Here is an 18432-nt window from a genome sequence, read left to right as displayed (position 1 = left end):
GCACTGAGTTTGTTCTGGACTCTTTATTAAGGTTATATAAAAATAATACTTTTGGCTAGGTGCAGTGGCTCATGCCCACAATCCCAGCACTTTGCAAGTCTGAGATGGGAGGACTGCTTGAGGCCAGGAGTTTGATACCAGCCTGGGCAACATAGTGAGATCCCCGTCACTATCTTTTAAAAAAATTCATTTCTCTTATTATGAATGCAGTTATCTGTGATATGTGTTGTTACTAATTGGGTTTTCTTTTCTGTTTTTTATTTTTTTATTTTTTGAGACAGAGTCTTGCTCTGTCATCCAGGCTGGAGTGTAGCAGCACGATCTTGGCTCACTTCAACCTCCACCTCCCAGGTTCAAGCGATTCTCCTGCCTCAGCCTCCCAAGTACCTAGGACTACAGATGCGCACCACCACACCTGGATAATTTTTTGTATTTTTTTTTTAGTAGAGACAGGGTTTCACCATGTTGGCAAGGGTAATCTTGAACTCCTGACCTGAAGTGACCCACCCACCTCAGCCTCCCAAAGTGCTGGGATTACAGGCGTGAGCCACTGTGCCAAGCCAATATTTCTCTTCTGATAAGACTGTATCTTGTTTGCCTTTTTTTTAGGTGCATGAACAATTCTGTTCTTATTTATTTTCATATCATGTTGATATTTCCCAAAGCAATAATACAATATTAAGAAGCAATATATCACGTTTTATTGACATTTGCTTCTTTGTAATGATCCGTGAAACTGTTTTCCAAAAGTTATCTAGAATGGGTTGTTTGTTTGCTTAAGGCCTACAGCGTCTTGTATTCCCAGGCAGTTTCCCATCCAAGTACTAATGAGGTCCCACCCTGCGGAGCTTCTGAGGTCAGACAAGATTGGGTGCGTTCGGAGTGTATGGCCGTAGACAAGAGGGTTTTGAGATACTAGATGTAATCAAGGGCTTTAACTAGACAGCTTGATCTTCAAGTTACAGTACAGTTAGATGCCGAGGAGTATAGCATGTATAGCATGAAGGGAGGAAAAATATGATCTGAGAGGAACACCAAAATCAAGAGACAGGGAGGGAGGGGCTGGCCGGAATGGGTTCCGTAGTTGGCTCCCAGTTTTTCTTGGTGAGGAAGAGTTGATCAGACTAAGAAGTCATCTTCTCTGGTTCAGATATGATCACTCACTTCCTTAGTCAACCTGCTTGTTCTCACCTGGAACCATTTGGTTCTTCCCTTGAGTCAGGGGTCGAGGAGCAAAAGGGAGGAAACTGCTAGAGACTGAGATCAATGCATACTCTGAAAACAGCTTATTTGGCAAGGAAGCCTCCTGGGCTCAGCACCCCAGCAACAGCCCCTTTGCTGAAGCACCCTGAGCATTGAGAGTGCTTGTGTTTTCTAGCTGCGGTTGGATTTCTCACGATATCCAGTGTTATCTCCATGTCTGCCCCTTTCTTCCTGGGGAAGATCATCGATGTCATCTATACCAACCCCACTGTGGACTACAGCGACAACCTGACCCGCCTCTGCCTTGGGCTCAGTGGTGTGTTTCTGTGTGGTGCTGCCGCCAATGCCATTCGTGTCTACCTCATGCAAACTTCAGGTAACAGTCTCTCCTCTCAGGGATGTGAGTCATCCTGAAGAAGATGTAGAGTCCTGTGGGTTTGTTCGGGCTCGAATCTCATGTGCTCCAGGCTCCATTCTCTTCCTGTCTTGCTGGCATCCTGTTAAGTGGGGATAGAGCCCAATGACTGCCCAGATGTTGGAGGTACAGATTATTTTAGATCAAGCACTGTTCTCAACTCTTCTTTTCCAGTTGAAGTCGAGCTGTAAGGGCAATCATGTCGGTTTTACAGGAGGTTTGGAAATATGCCCCTCAGGCTGGGCGCGGTGGCTCACGCCTGTAATCCCAGCACTTTGGGAGGCCGAGGCAGGTGGATCATGAGGTCAGGAGTTTGAGACCCGGCTAGCCAACATGGTGAAACCCCGTCTCTACTAAACATACAAAAATTATCCAGGTGTGGCGTGTGCCTATAATCTCAGCTACTTCAGGAGACTGAGGCAGGAGACTCACTTGAACCCAGGAGGCTGAGGTTGCAGTGAGCCCAGATCACACCACTGCTGGGGGTCCTCCAGCCTAGGGGACAGAGCAAGACTCCATCTCAAAAAAAAAAAAAAAAAAAAGAAAGAAAAAGAAAAAAAGAAAATGAGACCCCTGGCCATGAAGCTGGACTTCTGAGGCTTCCTGAAGGCTTCAGAAACCCATTTACATGCCCCATGCTTGTGTTTCTCCTTGAGTAGCAGCTGGGACGATAACTTTGTTAGTATTTCTGTGAAGAGATCTACTTGGTACAGGCAGGTCACTGCCACAATAGTGAGAGAACCCGGGACACCAACTGGAAGTCGGTTGCTCTCCATTTAACTCTGTGGATGATTAACCGTTTTTGCCATTTAAAGGTTCAATACAGGAAAAGGTTTCCAGGGAGGAACAAAATGAGCTTTTGGAAGTTAATGTAATGAAACTTCTTTGTAAATAATACCTTAAAAAACTCTCGGCCACGTGTGATGGTTCACGCCTGTAATCCTAGCACTTTGGGAGGCTGAGGCAGGAGGATTGCTTGAGCCCATGAGTTTGAGACCAGCCTGAGCCACATAGCAAGACTCCGTCTGTACTAAAAATAAGTTAGCTGGGTGTAGTGGCAGACATCTGTAGTTTCAGCTACCCAGGAGGCTGAGGTGGGAGGATGGCTTGAGCCACAAGGTTGAGGCTATAGTGGACTATGATCGTGCCACTGCATTCAAGCCTGGGTGATAGAGCAAGACCCAGTCTCTTAAAAAAAAAAAAAAGTAAAAATAAAAAAAGCCTCTGAGTCATGTTATATTTATTTTATTCCTGTATCCTCTCACTAGCCCCCACAGTCTGTAGTTAATAAGAGAAAAATAGTGTTGGTAGTGCATGACAGTTAATGTGCCTGGTTTGGGAAAGGCTCTTTCTCCCCGTGGGATACAGTGCAGCAGACACGCCCAGAGGCTGCATTGCTCAGAAGGGTTACAACTCCAGGCCAAGCCGCTGCACAGTAGGTGGCTGCCCCTTAATGGTAATGGATGTCTTTACCCCTGGTGAGTCTGTTCGTGTTTGCTTTTGCAGGTCAGCGCATTGTGAATAGGCTGAGAACTTCGTTATTCTCCTCCATCCTGAGGCAGGAGGTTGCTTTCTTTGACAAGACTCGCACAGGAGAATTGATTAACCGCCTCTCATCAGACACTGAACTCCTGGGGCGCTCAGTGACTGAAAACCTCTCAGATGGGCTCAGGGCCGGGGCCCAGGCTTCTGTAGGCATCAGCATGATGGTATGTTGGCCTGGTTCCCCTTGGTACCTTCCTGCCAGGGCTTGGCTTGCACCAGGCCTCTCAAGTGTGAGATGAGCTCAAGGTGAGCGATTCGCATCATTCTGTAAGTGCCTAGAGCCAAAAGTGCTGTCGCAGAGGCTGCTGGAACATGGGGATTGCCTCTACCTGCATGGCCTCTTGTACCTTCATTTCTCCAGAATGAGTGATTATCTGGAAAATGGACTCTTGTGTTACTGCTGGGTATTCTGAGATGTGTGAACCCAGGGTATTAAAAAGAGCATCAGGTAGAAGGAGCACTGGGTACTACCCTGTGGGTGGCACCAAGCAGTGACTAAATTCCATTCCTCTGTGTGTATAAGTCGAACTGTGCTCTTTTAAGGGGAGAGCTCTTCACTCCCACAGCCTTTTTTCCTTTCCTTAACTGGGTGGCTTGTGCCTGTCCTGTCTGCTTGCCTTACCTCTTCACCAGTATTTCTATTTAGCCCAATGCTGCAGGTCAGTAGAGAGGCAATGCAAGCCACATGTGTGATTTTAATGTTTCAGTAGCCACATTTAAAAAAAGCAAAAAGAAGCCAATCAGATTAATTTAATTTTTTTAATTTAATTTTTTTTTTGGAGACAGAGTGTTACTCTGTTACCCAGGCTGGAGTACAGTGGCAAGATCATAGCTCACTGCAGTCTTAAACTTCTGGACTCAAGTGATTGTCCTACCTCAGTCTCCCAAGTATCTGGGACTACAGGCACACACCACCAAGCTTGGCTAATTTAAAATATATATATATTTTTTTTTTGTAGAGGCAGGGTCTCTTTGTGTTGCCCAGGCTGGTCTCCAACTCTTGGCCTCAAGTGATCCTCCTGCCTCGGCCTCCCAAAGTGCTGGGATTACAGGCTTGAGCCACCATATCTGGCTGAGATTAATTTTAATGTTTTGTTTAAGCCAGTATAAACAAATTATTGTCATCTCAACATGTAATTAATATCAAAATTATTAATGAGGTATTTTATATTATTTCTTTCATATTATAGTTGACGCTTGAACAATGCAGGGGTTGGGACACTGAACCCCACACAGTCAAAAATCAAAGTGTAACTTTTGACTCCCCAAAAACTTAACTACTAATAGCCTACTGTTGACCAGAAGCCTTACTGATAACATATAGTCAATTACCATGTATTTGGTATGTTATATGTATTATATACTATGTTCTTATAACAGAGTAAGCTAGATAAAAGGAAGTGTTATTAAGAAAATCATAAGGAAGGTAAAATATACTGATTATTTATTAAGTGGAAGTGAATCATCATAAAAGTTTTTTTTTTTTTGAGACAGAGTCTCGTACTGTCGTCTGGGCTGGAGTGCAATGGCGGGATCTTGGCTCACTGCAAACTCCGCCTCCCAGATGCAAGTGATTCTCCTGCCTCAGCCTCCTGAGTAGCTGGGTTTATAGGCGCCTGCCACCACGCCTCGCTAATTTTTTTGTATTTTTAGTAGAGATGGGGTTTCACTATGTTGGCCAGGCTGGTCTTGAACTCCTGACCTTGTGATCTGCCCGCCTCGGCCTCCCAAAGTGCTGGGATTACAGGCGTGAGCCACCGCGCCCGGCCCATCATAAAAGTGTTTATCCTTATTGTCTTCACACTAAGTAGACTGAGAAGAAGAAAAGTTGTTCTTGCTGTCTCAGGGATGGCAGAGATGAAAGAAAATCTATGTTTAAGTTGACCCATGCAGTTCAAACCTATGTTGTTTAAAGGTCAATGGCATTTCCAAATCTGGTGTGTATTCTCTACTTATGGAGCATCTTAATTCGGATGCTAAATTTTCATTGAAAGTACTTGATCTATATTTAGATTTTATAAAATGTACAATTGAAAAAGTAGTTTGACATACTCAGTTTTTCCAGACATGCTTAATAGTTTGCCAATAACTGAATGGAATATAGGCTTTTAAATTTTAATTAAACCTAAATACAATTAAAACTTCAGTGTCTCAGTCATACCTGCCACATTTCAAGTTTCCAGTGGCCATGTAAGGCTGTCGTTTTGGGCAGTGCAGTTCTAGACCTGTGGAAAAAGAACTGTAAATAATCCTTTCTCGCAAGTTGAAAAGCTTGTATTTTGTCCTTTGTGTCCCATGAAGCAGTCAGTTTACAGAGGAAGGGTGTGTTGCCTATTAGATCTGACTTACGGAATGAAAAACAGCTTTGAAAACTCATGATTTTCCAGCTAAGAGAGAAGCAAACCTCTGGAAGAGGACCCTTCCTGCACTAACATGCCATTTTCCAAATATGAATAGTTTGGGGAATCAGGAAAAGTTCAAGCTGGGAAAAAATCACTTGGGGTACTTTTTGTAACAAGGAAAGGGAATTCAGTGTAGGATCAGATGAGCAATTCAAAGGGGTCTGTTTGGGCTGCCATAATAATACCACAGACTGGGTGGCTGAAACAAAAGAAATGTATTTCTCACAGTTCTGGAGGTTGGAAGTCCAGGGTGAAGGTACTAGCAAAATAGCTTCATTCTGAGGCTTCTTCTCTTGGCTTGTAGGCAGCTGCCATCTTGCCATGTGCTCACATAGTGGAGAGAGAGTGTGCTCTAGAGTGTCTCTTATAAGGACACTAATCCTGTTGGATTGTGGCCCCACACTTAGGACCTCATTTAACCTTAGTTACTTTCTTAGAGGCCCCATCTCCAAATACAGCCATGCTGGGGTTAAGGCTTCAACACATGAATTTCAGGGGGAAACATTCAGTCTATAAAAGGGCCTCAGGAAGTGGCTTCGCCTAGGATCCGATCTTTGGCTCTAGAGGATCAGAAATGTGACTTTGTTTCTCCTGCACAAACTCATGGACCTGACATAGGGGACGTCCAATTATGAGAACCTGATACTGTGTATGCCATACTGCCAATTTATTAATTTACATAGTGGGCCTTCCTACTATTAAGTTGTGTTTCTGCTATTCCAATTTTGTGTGTGTGTGTGTGTGAGACAGGGTCTCACTCTGGTGCCTAGGCTGTAGTGCAGTGGTGTCATCTTGGCTCACTGCAGCCTCCGCCTCCTGAGCTCTAGCGATCCTCCCGCGTCAGCCTCCCGAGTAGCTGGAACTACAGGCGTGCACCACCATGCCCGGCTAATTTTTGTATTTTTTTCTATAGAGACAGTGTCTCACCATGTTGTCCAGCCCACTGGTTTTGAACTCCTGGGCTCAAGCGATCCACCCACCTCAGCCTCCCGAAATGCTAGGATTACAGTCGTGAGCCCCCACGCCTAGCCCATTTCTGCTATTCAAAACACTTCATTATGGTGCCAGGACCCTGTATTAGTCATCAGAAGGTTTTTTTGGATTTTTTTTGTTTTGTTTCGTTTTGGTTTTTTTGCGACGGAGTCTTGCTCTGTCTGGCTGGATCTCAGCTCACTGCAAGCTCCGCCTCCTGGGTTCAGGCCATTCTCCTGCCTCAGCCTCCCGAGTAGCTGGGACTACAGGCTCCCGCCACCTCGGCCTGCTAGTTTTTTATATTTTTTAGTAGAGACGGGGTTTCACCGTGTTAGCCAGGGTGATCTCGATCTCCTGACCTCGTGATTCGCTTGTCTCGGCCTCCCAAAGTGCTGGGATTACAGGCTTGAGCCACCGCGCCTGGCCAGAAGGTTTTTCATTAAGTATGGAACCACAGTGAAGGAAGGGGGTGGTTCTGGGACAGTTCTAGGAGAATCTTGATGGACTGTGCCTGCCCCACACAGAGGACACCTGTCCAGTTGGTTCATTTGACATCAGTTGTGTTCAGGCCCCAGAAGTGTTAGACCTGTCCTGTTGGTCTCATGTCCTGATAGTGACCATCAGAGATATGATTATGCTCCCCGAGGCTCACCCCAGGTGTCCTGATGGATTTGTCTTCTCAGGGTGGGACATTTGTGTACACATCTGCTTGCTCCTCTGTGAAGGTGCCAACCTCCTTTCTGCCTCAGGGCCTTATGCAATGGCTCTTCCCTGTTGGTGGAGAGGTCTTCCAAGATCATGTTACATCTGAAGTGATACTTTCTCTCTCTTATACTTGTCTATTATCTAAGTCTTATCTCTTCTTTCTTGCATGAAAACTCTGTGAGGGTTGGTTATCTCCCAGGTGCCTGGAATAGTGCTTGCACTCAGTAACATAGGCACTCAGTAACAACTTGTTGAATGAGTAAATGAATGAGTGAATGATTGGTTGATCCATCTACTTACATTTCAGTTTGCAGCTTTTCGTTAGTATTATTTAGCCTTGTACTGATTATAGTATTTTCTGTGCAAATGAGATATGGTAGATTTTAGTAATTTGTCAAAGAGATGCTAGTACTATTGAAAGTACAATCACCAAATTGCAAGGTTGACAGGGAAACCGTCTGTTACTTACTTCTAGAAGTTAGGTTGTTCTTTCAGCAATTCCAGTTGCTAGAAGCTTCTCGGTATGTTGAGCCCAGATCCATCCTGCAGACTTCAGTCCACTGAACCATGAAAGCAGCTTTAATTCTTCTTCGACTTGTTGGTTGTGTCCTCCAAGTCCTCTGTTGACTGTTTGTCATACAATGTGTGGTTTTTGTTTTTGTTTTTGTTTTGAGACAGAGTTTTGCTCTTGTTATCCAGGCTGGAGTGTAGTGACTCAATCTTGGCTCACTGCAACCTCCACCTCCCGGGTTCAAGCGATTCTCCTGCCTCAGCCTGCCGAGTACCTGGGATTACAGGCGTGCACCCCAACACCCGGCTAATTTTTGTATTTTTAGTAGAGACAGGGTTTCACCATGTTGGTCAGACTGGTCTCGAACTCCTGACCTCAGGTGATCCGCCTGCCTTGGCCTCCCAAAGTACTGAGATTACAGGCGTGAGCCACCACACCCTACCCAGTGTGAGGTTTTTTGGTGACTTCACCGTCTTGGTCATTTTGATGGGACGTGTTGCTCTGGTTGTTCAGTGCCTGCAGGTGGTTCGGACCTGAATACACAACTCCTGATATGGTCTGGAGTGTGGAGCAGAACAGGCCTCTGCCACACTCACCCTGTCTCTTTCCACTCTGTTGTTAAACAGCATGGTCTGATCTAGTATTGGCCTGAGGATTCTTTCTTCAGCAATTGCTTGTCACATTTCTTCTGTGTGGCATGCTGAATATTTATGGGGTTTTGTGAAGAATAAAGATGTCTGAAAAATTCCACCCAAACAGGATGTAACAACTTGGGGACAGTACCTTCAAGCCTGCTGTTAATTTAAACACACTCACACACACACAGACACACCCCTACACACACTCCCCTATCGTAGGTAATGAGAATGTCTTGCCACCCTATGTAACAAACACCTCTCAATTTTTTTTGTTTTTGACAGTTTTTTATCTCACCTAATCTGGCCACCTTTGTTTTGAGCGTGGTGCCTCCAGTGTCAATCATTGCTGTAATTTATGGACGATATCTACGGAAACTGACCAAAGTCACCCAGGATTCCCTGGCACAAGCCACTCAGGTAAAAGCCCCTTGTCATCCGCGTGGTTTCCAGCAGAATGGGGTCACAGCCAGGATCCTAGACGTCAGATCCTAAGGGATGTGCTTAGGTTTTTCAATAAAGTGCCTTCCTTTCCTTTCATTAGAAATTACCCCAAGATCCCAGAAACTTAAACTACTCTGTTTTCTAGACTAGGTTTCTACCCATATCTCAAAGTAGATCCAACTCAACTAAACATTTTGTGGAGTCTTCTTTTTTTTTTTTTTTTTTTGAGACAGGGTACATGAGAAAAGTCTTTTTCATGCACTCTAGGCTAGATGCAGTGGTGTAATCACAGCTAAGTGAAGCTTTAACCTCCCAGGCTCGAGTGATCCTCCCACCTCAGCCTCCTCAGTAGCTGGGACTATAGCCACATGCCACCATGCCCACTAATTTTTAAAATTTTTTGTAGAGACAGGGTCTTACTGTGTTGCCCAGGCTGGTTTCAAATTCCTGGGCTCAAGCGATTCTCCCACCTCAGCCTCCTGGAGTGCTGGGATTAGAGGCGTGAACCACCATACCTAGCCACTATCACTATTTGTTATGGGACAAAACAATCAGGTTTTGAAAATAGTTACTATATAACACTGTGTTTCATTAATTTAATAAATCTGGCTTTGCAAAGCTGTGCAACATTATCTTTTCAAAAATTAAAAATGGCCCGGTGCAGTGGCTCGTGCCTATAATCCCAGCACCTTGGGAGGCCAAGTCGGGTGGATCGCTTGAGGTCAGGAGTTTGAGACCAGCCCGACCAACGTGGAGAAACCTTGTTTCTACTAAAAATACAAAAATTAGCTGGGCGCGGTGGTTCCTGCCTATAATCCCAGCTACTTGGGAGACTGAGACAAGGAGAATTTTGAACCTGGGAGGCAGAGGTTGCAGTGAGCCAAGATTGTGCCATTGCACTCCAGCCTGGGTGACAAGAGTGAAACTCCGTTCCAAAAAAAAAAAGAAAAATTAAAAATAACCATTATACTTTCATGGTACAAAAACCATGCATGGGGCTGGGTGCAGTGGCTCACGCCTATAATCCCAGTACTTCGGGAGGCCAAGGCAGGTAGATCACAAGGTCAGGAGATCGAGAACATCCTGGCTAACATGGTGAAACCCCGTCTCTACTAAAAATACAAAAAATTAGCCGGGTGTGGTGGCGGGCGCCTGTAGTCCCAGCTACTCCGGACGCTGAGGCAAGAGAATGGTGTGAGCCCAGGAGGCGGAGCTTGCAGTGAGCCGAGATTGAGCCACTGCACTCCAGCCTGGGTGACAGGGCGAGACTCCATCTCAAAAAAACACAAAAAAAACCATGCATGTTTATTGTTGAAAATTTTGAAAATAGAAAACAAAAATATGCGTAATCCTGTCTTTTAGAATTAACATTTTGGAGTCTGTGTTTTTCTCTGCATAAAAATGTATTTCTGCATCTACATATGCTCCTCTTTTTCTGTCTATATATATGATATGTTTAGGTATAGTTTTTTCCCCCCAAAACTAGGATTGCTTTGTGTACTCTGCTGTCACTCTTTTTTGACTTAGTCATGTATCAAGAGTGGTTTTCCATTGATAGTGTTTTTCAGGGAGTTCTCACTTCTTACTATCACTATTTCTTTTCTTTTCTTTTTAATAAGTAAGTAAATGAAATGAGAACCACATTTTATTTTTGCTTCTAGAAGCTCTTGAAATATGACCCTTCTCCTCCTGAAATGTATTTATTATTCTCCCAGCTAGCTGAGGAACGTATTGGAAATGTAAGAACTGTTCGAGCCTTTGGGAAAGAAATGACTGAAAGAGACAAATATGCCAGCAAAGTGGACTATGTGATGCAGTTAGCAAGGAAAGAGGCATTCGCTCGGGCTGGCTTCTTTGGAGCAGTAAGTAGATCATTTTGGAAAAAGTGAAAGTGGCAGATGTTAGAATGGTGAGAGTTTTATTCTATGGTGTTCAGCATAAGTAGAAAATGATTTTAATTTTTAAAATTTTAGTCTTAATTTCAAGGCTGAGAATGACTTTCTTTAAAATATTTTTGTGAAAAAGGAAGAAACAAGTAAATGTCCTTAGAGAAAAGTCAGTGCATGGTGCGATCGGGCACTGATTATTTGTGCGGTGCAGGCCAGTGGCATCAGCTTTGCCTGGGCCCTGGTCAGCCTCGCTGAGACTCAGCTCCATCGCAGATCTGCTGGGGAGGAAACTGGGGCCAGCAATCTGTTTAACAGGCCTTCTGGGTCATTCTCACGCCAGCAAAGTCTGAGGATTAACCAAAATCACCTCAATGTGTTTCAAGAAAGAAGTATAAAAAATCAATCACAATGCACTTAAATAGGACATGGAAATAGAAAATCACCATGAAGGCAAATTCAAGATACGTGTAAACTGAAAAGAACTTCAGAGACAATTCCATCATTGCTATGATTAACAGATAAGGAGCAGCAGCCCGGAGTAGGCTGCCCCTATGCCTAAGACAACCACACATGCAACCAAGGTAAAAGCAGGCCACAGATACAGGAGGCCAGCTCCTCAGGCTTATGTCCTTGCCCAGAGCATCTCATTGTATTATATAAACCCACGTAGTAGATATTTATTTGTTTCCTCTAGTTAGGGAAGGAACCTTTGGTATTACTTTTATCCTTTGCAAACTGAGTAGATGGGGTAAAATCGGGATCTGATGGGAGACTTAGCTTATAGGTTTTCATGGTGATTAGATTGTTTTCTTCATTATTGCAATATTACAAAACCATTTTTAATTTGAAACTCAGGTACAATTAATATTTTGGAAAAATCTTGCTGTGACAGTTGAACGAAAAAGGTACATTACAGGCTGTGTTCACGCTTTTTGCATTCTGGGTCCTTGATTCCCACCTGACTTCTGTGTTTTGTTCATTCGACAGACTGGGCTCTCCGGAAACCTGATTGTGCTTTCTGTCCTGTACAAAGGAGGGCTGCTGATGGGCAGTGCCCACATGACCGTGGGTGAACTCTCTTCCTTCCTAATGTATGCTTTCTGGGTTGGAATAAGCATTGGAGGTAAAGAATTTAAATAGGCTTGGGGTGTTACAAATTAAAAATCAGAGCATCATTTCTGAAATAGAAACTGAACTTTCACATTACTTCAATTAACTTCGACTGAAAAAGCATTTCCTAGAACGTTACTATTCCAACTGGGCTTTTAAAGAAGTGAAATGAATGTGACCCCCCGCAGCAGACGAGCAAACACCTCCTTGGTTGGGGCATTTGGGGATCTTTGCAGGCCTCTTGTAGCTCAGCATCGCTCTGGAGTGGTATTTCCCAGCCTGTGTCTTCAGACCGTTTGTTCACTTGCTCACAGGTGCAGGCAGGAGGAAGGTGGCGCTGAGCAAGTGTGGACACGGAAACCCATAGTCCTGTGTTAGTGATGGTTTCGTGATTAGCAAATCAGTGGAGAATGAAATTCCTTTTGTACAAAGTCAACCATATTCAAAACTAATGAGCAATCAAAAAATATTTATAAATTATCAAGTGCATGAAACAGAATTGCTTGCTTTTATTAAGACTGTCAGAGTTCAGCTTTTATTTTTCATTCCTGGATGAAGGAAAGCAGGAATGCATCCCCAGTCAACTTGGGACAAATGATTTCCTAGGTTTTGTTTCCCTTCTTGTCTTTGAAACTCAAGATGGAAAGGTCAGGTAAGTAGCTTAAGGTCTGATTAATGGAATATTATCAGGTATCCTATGGTGTTGCTTCAACCAGAGGGTTTTATTTTCAGGGTTTTTTGTCTAATTGTTGAAGGTAGAGGCATTTCCGTAGACATCTGCAGGCAAGTGAAGATTTTTTTCTGGAATGATATTTTCAGAGACCCCTGAAAAAAGCATTTTAGTTCTGCTGGCTGGTCTTAAATAAAAACTGATTAAGATGTTTTGGGGTGCTGGATGGTTTGGGAAGCGAGAAGGTGGACTAGTTCAGGAGGACCCACAGACAGTATGCAGCTCTTCCCTCTCCATTTCTTGGATTAAGCCTGCTGGGCTGGAGGTTTCACACCCTGTTATGGTCATGTTCCCTTAGGTCTTCTGTCCTCCTTCAGGTGGACTACCTACCTCACTTCCCTTCTCCCTGGCCTTTCTGTTCACATTCCAGATTTCCTCCCTGGCCTCCCCTCATCTTAATGTTTTCTGCCACATTTGACATAATCTTTCTCAGCCCCTCTTCTTCCCTCCTCTGTACCACTTGGCATGATAGAAGTTATTTCTGTTTGTGGTTGTTCTATTGTCCTCTCTATTCACAAGGGGCAAGTTCACAACTGTGTCTTGCACAGAATGGGTTGGAAAACACAGTTCTAATCCATTGCTCTAGTCGGTTACCAGCACTGGTTATAGGAGGTGCTGCTAAGGCTTTGTCTGCGTGCAGAGATTGGGTAATTTGGCTTTCTTAACCACAGGCCAGCCCACAACTCTGGTCAACTGTCTTGTTCAGGATCTGCCATCTGGTGCGAGGAGGGATGAAAGACGATATGGGTAGGTCAGTGTGCACCTGTTGCCACCGGTTCTTCCACATTTGTAACATAGATGCCTAAGGTGGTAGGAATTTAATCCAGCAACTTGAATTAGCAGGTGAGAATTCTACCACTGAATCACCAATGCCCAACAACTTAAATTGGATTTTAAGTGCTTGTTTGTTTGTTTATTTAGAGACAGAGTCTCGCTCTGTCACCCAGGCCAGAGTGCAGTGGCATGATCTCAGCTCACTGCAACCTCTGCCTCCTGGATTCAAGCAATTGTCCTGCCTCAGCCTTCTGAGTAGCTGGGACTACAGGCACATGCCGCCACACCTGGCTAATTTTTTGGATTTTTTAGTAGAGACGGGGTTTCACCGTGTTGCCCAGGCTGGTCTCGAACTCCTGAACTCCGGCAATCCGCCCACCTCAGACTCCCAAAGTACTGGGATTACAGGTGTGAGCCACCGCACCCAGCCATGCTTTTATGTTTTTAAAGTAATTTTATACTTTTATAGAATCACTATCCAAAGTGATTCTATAATAAATCTACAAAGCAAGAAATTCTATTTTATTTATTAAATAAGAATTTTTATTTTGATTTCGGCTTAGAAGGGCATACTAGGGGTAAAAACCCCACTGATTCTAAGTACATTCTCTTCTAAAATGAAGTCAGAAGTACTGTATGAAGAAAAGCAAAACCTAACCATTTTCAAGTTTACAATTCAGTGGTGTTTAGTACATTCACAATGCTGTGCAACCACTACCTCCATCTAGCTCTCAAACAGTTTCATCACTGAAAAGAAAACCAATACTCATTAAGCAATCTATCTACATTACTTCCTCCTGCCAGCTCCTGGCAACCACAGTTTGCTTTCTGTCTTTATGTATTTACTTATTGTAGATAGTTCATATAAAAGGAATCATACAATATATGTCCTTTTGTGCCTGGCTTCTTACACTTAGCATAATATTTTCAAAGTTCATCTACATTGTAGCACGTATCAGTACGTCATTCCTTTTTTTTTTTTTTTTTTTTTTTTTTAATTTATTTTTTCCCGAGACAGGGGCTTACTCTGTCACCCAGGCTGGAGTGCAGTCGTGCAGCCTTGACCTCCTGGGCTCAAGCAGTCCTCTCACCTCAGCCCCCTGAGTAGCTGGGACTTACAGGCATGTGCCACCATGCCTGGCTAGCTTTTGTATTTTTTGTAGAGACAGAGTTTCACCATGTTTCCCAGGCTGGTCTTGAACTTCTGGGCTCAAGCAGTCTGCCCGCCTCTGCCTCCCAGAGTGTTGGGATGACAGGCATGAGCCACCACTACTGGGCTAGTGGGTGGTTCCTTTTTATGGTTGAATATTACATTGTAAAGAGAGATCACATTTTGTTTATCCAGGGCCATTGTGCTTTTGTTCTTCAGAGTCAAAGCTCTTTACTATGTTAAACTACTTTTTACTGTTTCCCTTTACTTCTTTTTTGTTTTGTTTTGTTTTGTTTTAGAGACAGGATCTCAGTCTGTCTCCAGGCAGGAGTGCAATGGCACAATTCTAGCCCACTGCAGCCTCGACCTCCTGGGCTCAAGTGATCCTTCTGCCTCAGCCTCCTGAGTAGCTAGGACTGCAGGCATACACAACCATACTCAGCTAATTACTATTTTTTTTTTTTGTAGAGACAGGGTCTCGCTATGTTGTATTGCCCAGGCTGGTCTCAAACTCCTGGGCTCAAGTGATCCTCCTGCCTTGGCCTCTCGAAGTGCTGGGATTATAGGTGTGTACCACCATGCCCAGCCTTAATTTTTTTCTTCTTCCTTTCTTCCCTCCCTCCCTTCTTTTTAAAAATTAATGCCATTTTCAAAGTAGTTTTACGTTCATAGCAAAATTGTGTAGAGAAAGGGGTGCATACCCATGCCCCCATACACGCACAGCCTCCCTATTAACATCCCCCGCAGAGTGGTACATTTGATACAATTAATGAATCTACAGCCGGGGGGCAGTGACTCACTTCTGTAATCCCAGCACTTTGCGAGGCTGAGGCAAGCAGATCACTTGAGGCCAGGAGTTCGAGACCAGCCTGGCCAACATGGCAAAACCCTGTCTCTACTAAAAATACAAAAATTAGCTGGGTGTGGTGGTGCATGCCTGTAATCCCAGCTACGTGGGAGGCTGAGGCAGGAGAATTGCTGGAACCTGGGAGGCGGAGGTTGCAGTGAGCTGAGATTGCGCCACTGCACTCCAGCCTGGGTGACAGAGTGAGACCCTGTCTCAAAAGAAGAAAAAAAGCCTACATTGACACAGCATTACACCCAAAGTCCACAGTTTACATTAGGGTTCACTCTTGGTGGTGTACATTCTATGGGTTTGGACAAATGCAAAATGACATGTATCCAACATTACTGTACCATACAAAGTATTTTCACTGCCCCAAAGATCCTCTGAGCTCTGCTTATTCATCACCCTTCTGAAACCCCTGACAACCACTGATGGTTTTTACTGTTTCCATGGTTTTGCCTTTTCTAGAATGTCATATAGTTTTAATCATACAGTATGTAGCATTTGGTTGGCTCTTTTCATAGAAATATGCATTTAAGATTTCTCCATGTCTTTTTATGGCTTGATAGCTCATTTATTTTTAGCACTGAATAATAGTCCATTGTGTGGATGTACAACAGTTTATTCGTTCACCTACTAAAGGACACTTGGCTGCTTCTAAGTTTTGGCAATGGTGAATAAAGCTGCTATAAACATCCATGTGTAGGTTTTTGTGTAGATGGAAGTTTTCAGCTCATTTAGGCAAATACCAAGGAGTACAACTGCTTGATTGGATGGTAAGAATGTGTTCAGCTTAGCACAGTGGCAATATCATAGGCACTGAGGTTTATCCGAGGCATGCTTACTGCTCATTGAAAACTTTTCCCAATACCCTGCTGTGGTGACTTGCAACGTAGTCAGCATTGGCAAGGTGTTTTTGTTTTTTTTTTTTTAAAAAAAAAAAGGGAATCTCATTCTGTTGCCCAGGCTGGAGTGCAGTGGCACCATCTCGGCTCACTCTACCTCCCAGGTTCAAGGAATTCTTGTGCCTCAGCCTCCCAAATAGCTAGGAGTACAGGCATCCGCCACCATGCCTGACTTTTTTTTTTTTTTTTTTTTTTTGAGATGGAGTCTCGCTCTGTCACCCTGTCTGGAGTGTAATGGTGCAGTCTCGGCCACTGCAACCTCCACCTCCCAGGTTCTAGCGATTCTCCAGCCTCAGCCTCCCAAGTAGCTGGGACTACAGTTGTGTGCCACCACGTCCAGCTATTTTTTTTTTTTTTTTTTTGTATTTTTAGTAGAGAAGGGGTTTCACCATGTTGGCCAGGCTGGTTTCAAACTCTGACCTCAAGTGATCCACCCACCTCGGCCTCTGAAAGTCCTGGGATTACAGGCATGAGCCACCCGCACCTGGTCTAATTTTTGTATTTTTTTTTTTTTTTTTTTTTCAGTAGAGACAGGGTTTTACCGTGTTGGCCAGGCTGATCTTGAATTCCTGGCCTCAAGTGATCTGCCTACCTTGGCCTCCCAAAGTGCTGGGATTACAGGTGTGAGCCACCGCACCCGACCAGCATTGGCAATTTTTGACATCTCTATGGAGACTGAATGAATTTCTTACAAAAAAATTTTTAGTTTTGTAAGAAACTCCCAAACTGCCTTGCAAAGTGTGTGTCCCATTTGCATCCCCACCAGCAAGAAATGAGAGTTCTTGTTGCTCCACGTCCACCCCAGCATTTGGTGGCATCAATGTTCTAGCTTTTAGCCATTCTGATAGATGCATGATATTTCATTGTTGTTTTAGTTTGCATTTCCCTGGTGACATATGATGTTGAGCATCTGTTCATATGCTTATTTGTTCTCTGTATATCTTCTCTGGTGAGTTGTCTGTTCAGGACTTTTGACCATTTTAAAATAAGTCTTCATGTTTCCGTACTGTTGCGTTTTAAGAGTTCTTTGTAAATTTTGGGTAGCAGTCCTTTATTGGATAGGTCTTTTACAGATATTTTCTCCCAGTTTGTGGCTGGTCCTCTTCTTTTCGCATTGTCTTTTGCAAAGCATACATTTTTAATTTTAATGAAGTCCACCTTCTTTCTTTCATGGATTGTACCTTTGGTATTGTATCTAAAAAGTCATCACCAAATTCAAGGTCATCTACACTTGCTCCTGTGTTGCCTTCTAGGAGTTTATTGTTTTGTGTTTTACATTAGGTCTGTAATTCACTCTGAATTAGTTTTTGGGAAAGGTGTAAGGTCTGTGTCTAGATTCCTTATTTGCATGTGGATGTTCAGTTGTTCTAGAACCATTTGTTAAAAAGACAATACATATATTGCCGTTGCATCTCCATTGTATTGCCTTTACTTCTTTGTCAAAAATCAGTTGACTATTTGTGAGGTCCTATTTTTGCCAAATGCATTTTTAATTTAGCCTAAACATTTTAGTCCATTGTATCTTACATAAATATTCATACCATAGAATATTTGAATTTTTTTTTTTTTTTTTTTTCAGTATCCTCACTGAGGGAAAATGTTACAAATATATGTCCTCACATTTGATGTAGACCATTGCATTTGGGTTTTAATTGTTAAATAACAGTTCAGGCCGGGCACGGTGACTCACACCTATAATCCCAGCACTTTGGGAGGCTGAGGCGGGTGCATCAATTGAGGTCGGGAGTTCGAGACCAGCCTGGCCAACATGGTGAAACCCCGTCTCTACTAAAAATACAAAGATTAGCCAGGCATGGTGGGGGATGCCTGTAATCCCAGCAACTCGGGAGGCAGAGGTTGCAGTGAGTAGAGATTACACCATAGCAGAGCAAGACTCCCTCTCAAAAAAAAAAAAATCATGGTTCAAAGCTGACTTTAAAAAGTGATCGCTAGAGGCCAGGGAAGGAGACGCACATTTGTAATCCCAGCACTTTGCGAGGCCAAGGCAGGAGTGTTGCTGGAGCCCAGGAGTTGAAGACCAGGCTATGCAACACAGTGAGGCCCTGTCTCCACAAAAAAAATAAAACTAAAGAGATTGCTGGCCGGGCGCGGTGGCTCAAGCCTGTAATCCCAGCACTTTGGGAGGCCGAGACGGGCGGATCACGAGGTCAGGAGATCGAGACCAGCCTGGCTAA

The 18432-nt window shown here is 43.8% G+C and overlaps 1 protein-coding gene across 1 annotated transcript in view; it reads left to right on the top strand.

The window, feature by feature from the left end:
* The first annotated feature begins 449 nt into the window (after positions 1-449).
* The window catches only part of ABCB10 (ATP-binding cassette, sub-family B (MDR/TAP), member 10), a 34533-nt gene continuing 16550 nt past the window's right edge, over positions 450-18432 (top strand). Inside the window, exons 1-5 of the mRNA XM_011999852.1 lie at positions 450-1579; positions 3125-3327; positions 8674-8808; positions 10548-10694; positions 11709-11844. Of these exons, the coding sequence (XP_011855242.1) occupies positions 1417-1579; positions 3125-3327; positions 8674-8808; positions 10548-10694; positions 11709-11844 (784 nt within the window). The 5' untranslated portion in view covers positions 450-1416. The remainder of the gene's footprint in view (positions 1580-3124; positions 3328-8673; positions 8809-10547; positions 10695-11708; positions 11845-18432) is intronic.

Source organism: Mandrillus leucophaeus, unplaced genomic scaffold, assembly GCF_000951045.1.
Source record: "Mandrillus leucophaeus isolate KB7577 unplaced genomic scaffold, Mleu.le_1.0 Scaffold604, whole genome shotgun sequence".
NCBI lineage: Eukaryota > Metazoa > Chordata > Mammalia > Primates > Cercopithecidae > Mandrillus > Mandrillus leucophaeus.
This window is presented reverse-complemented; position numbering and strand designations above follow the sequence as displayed.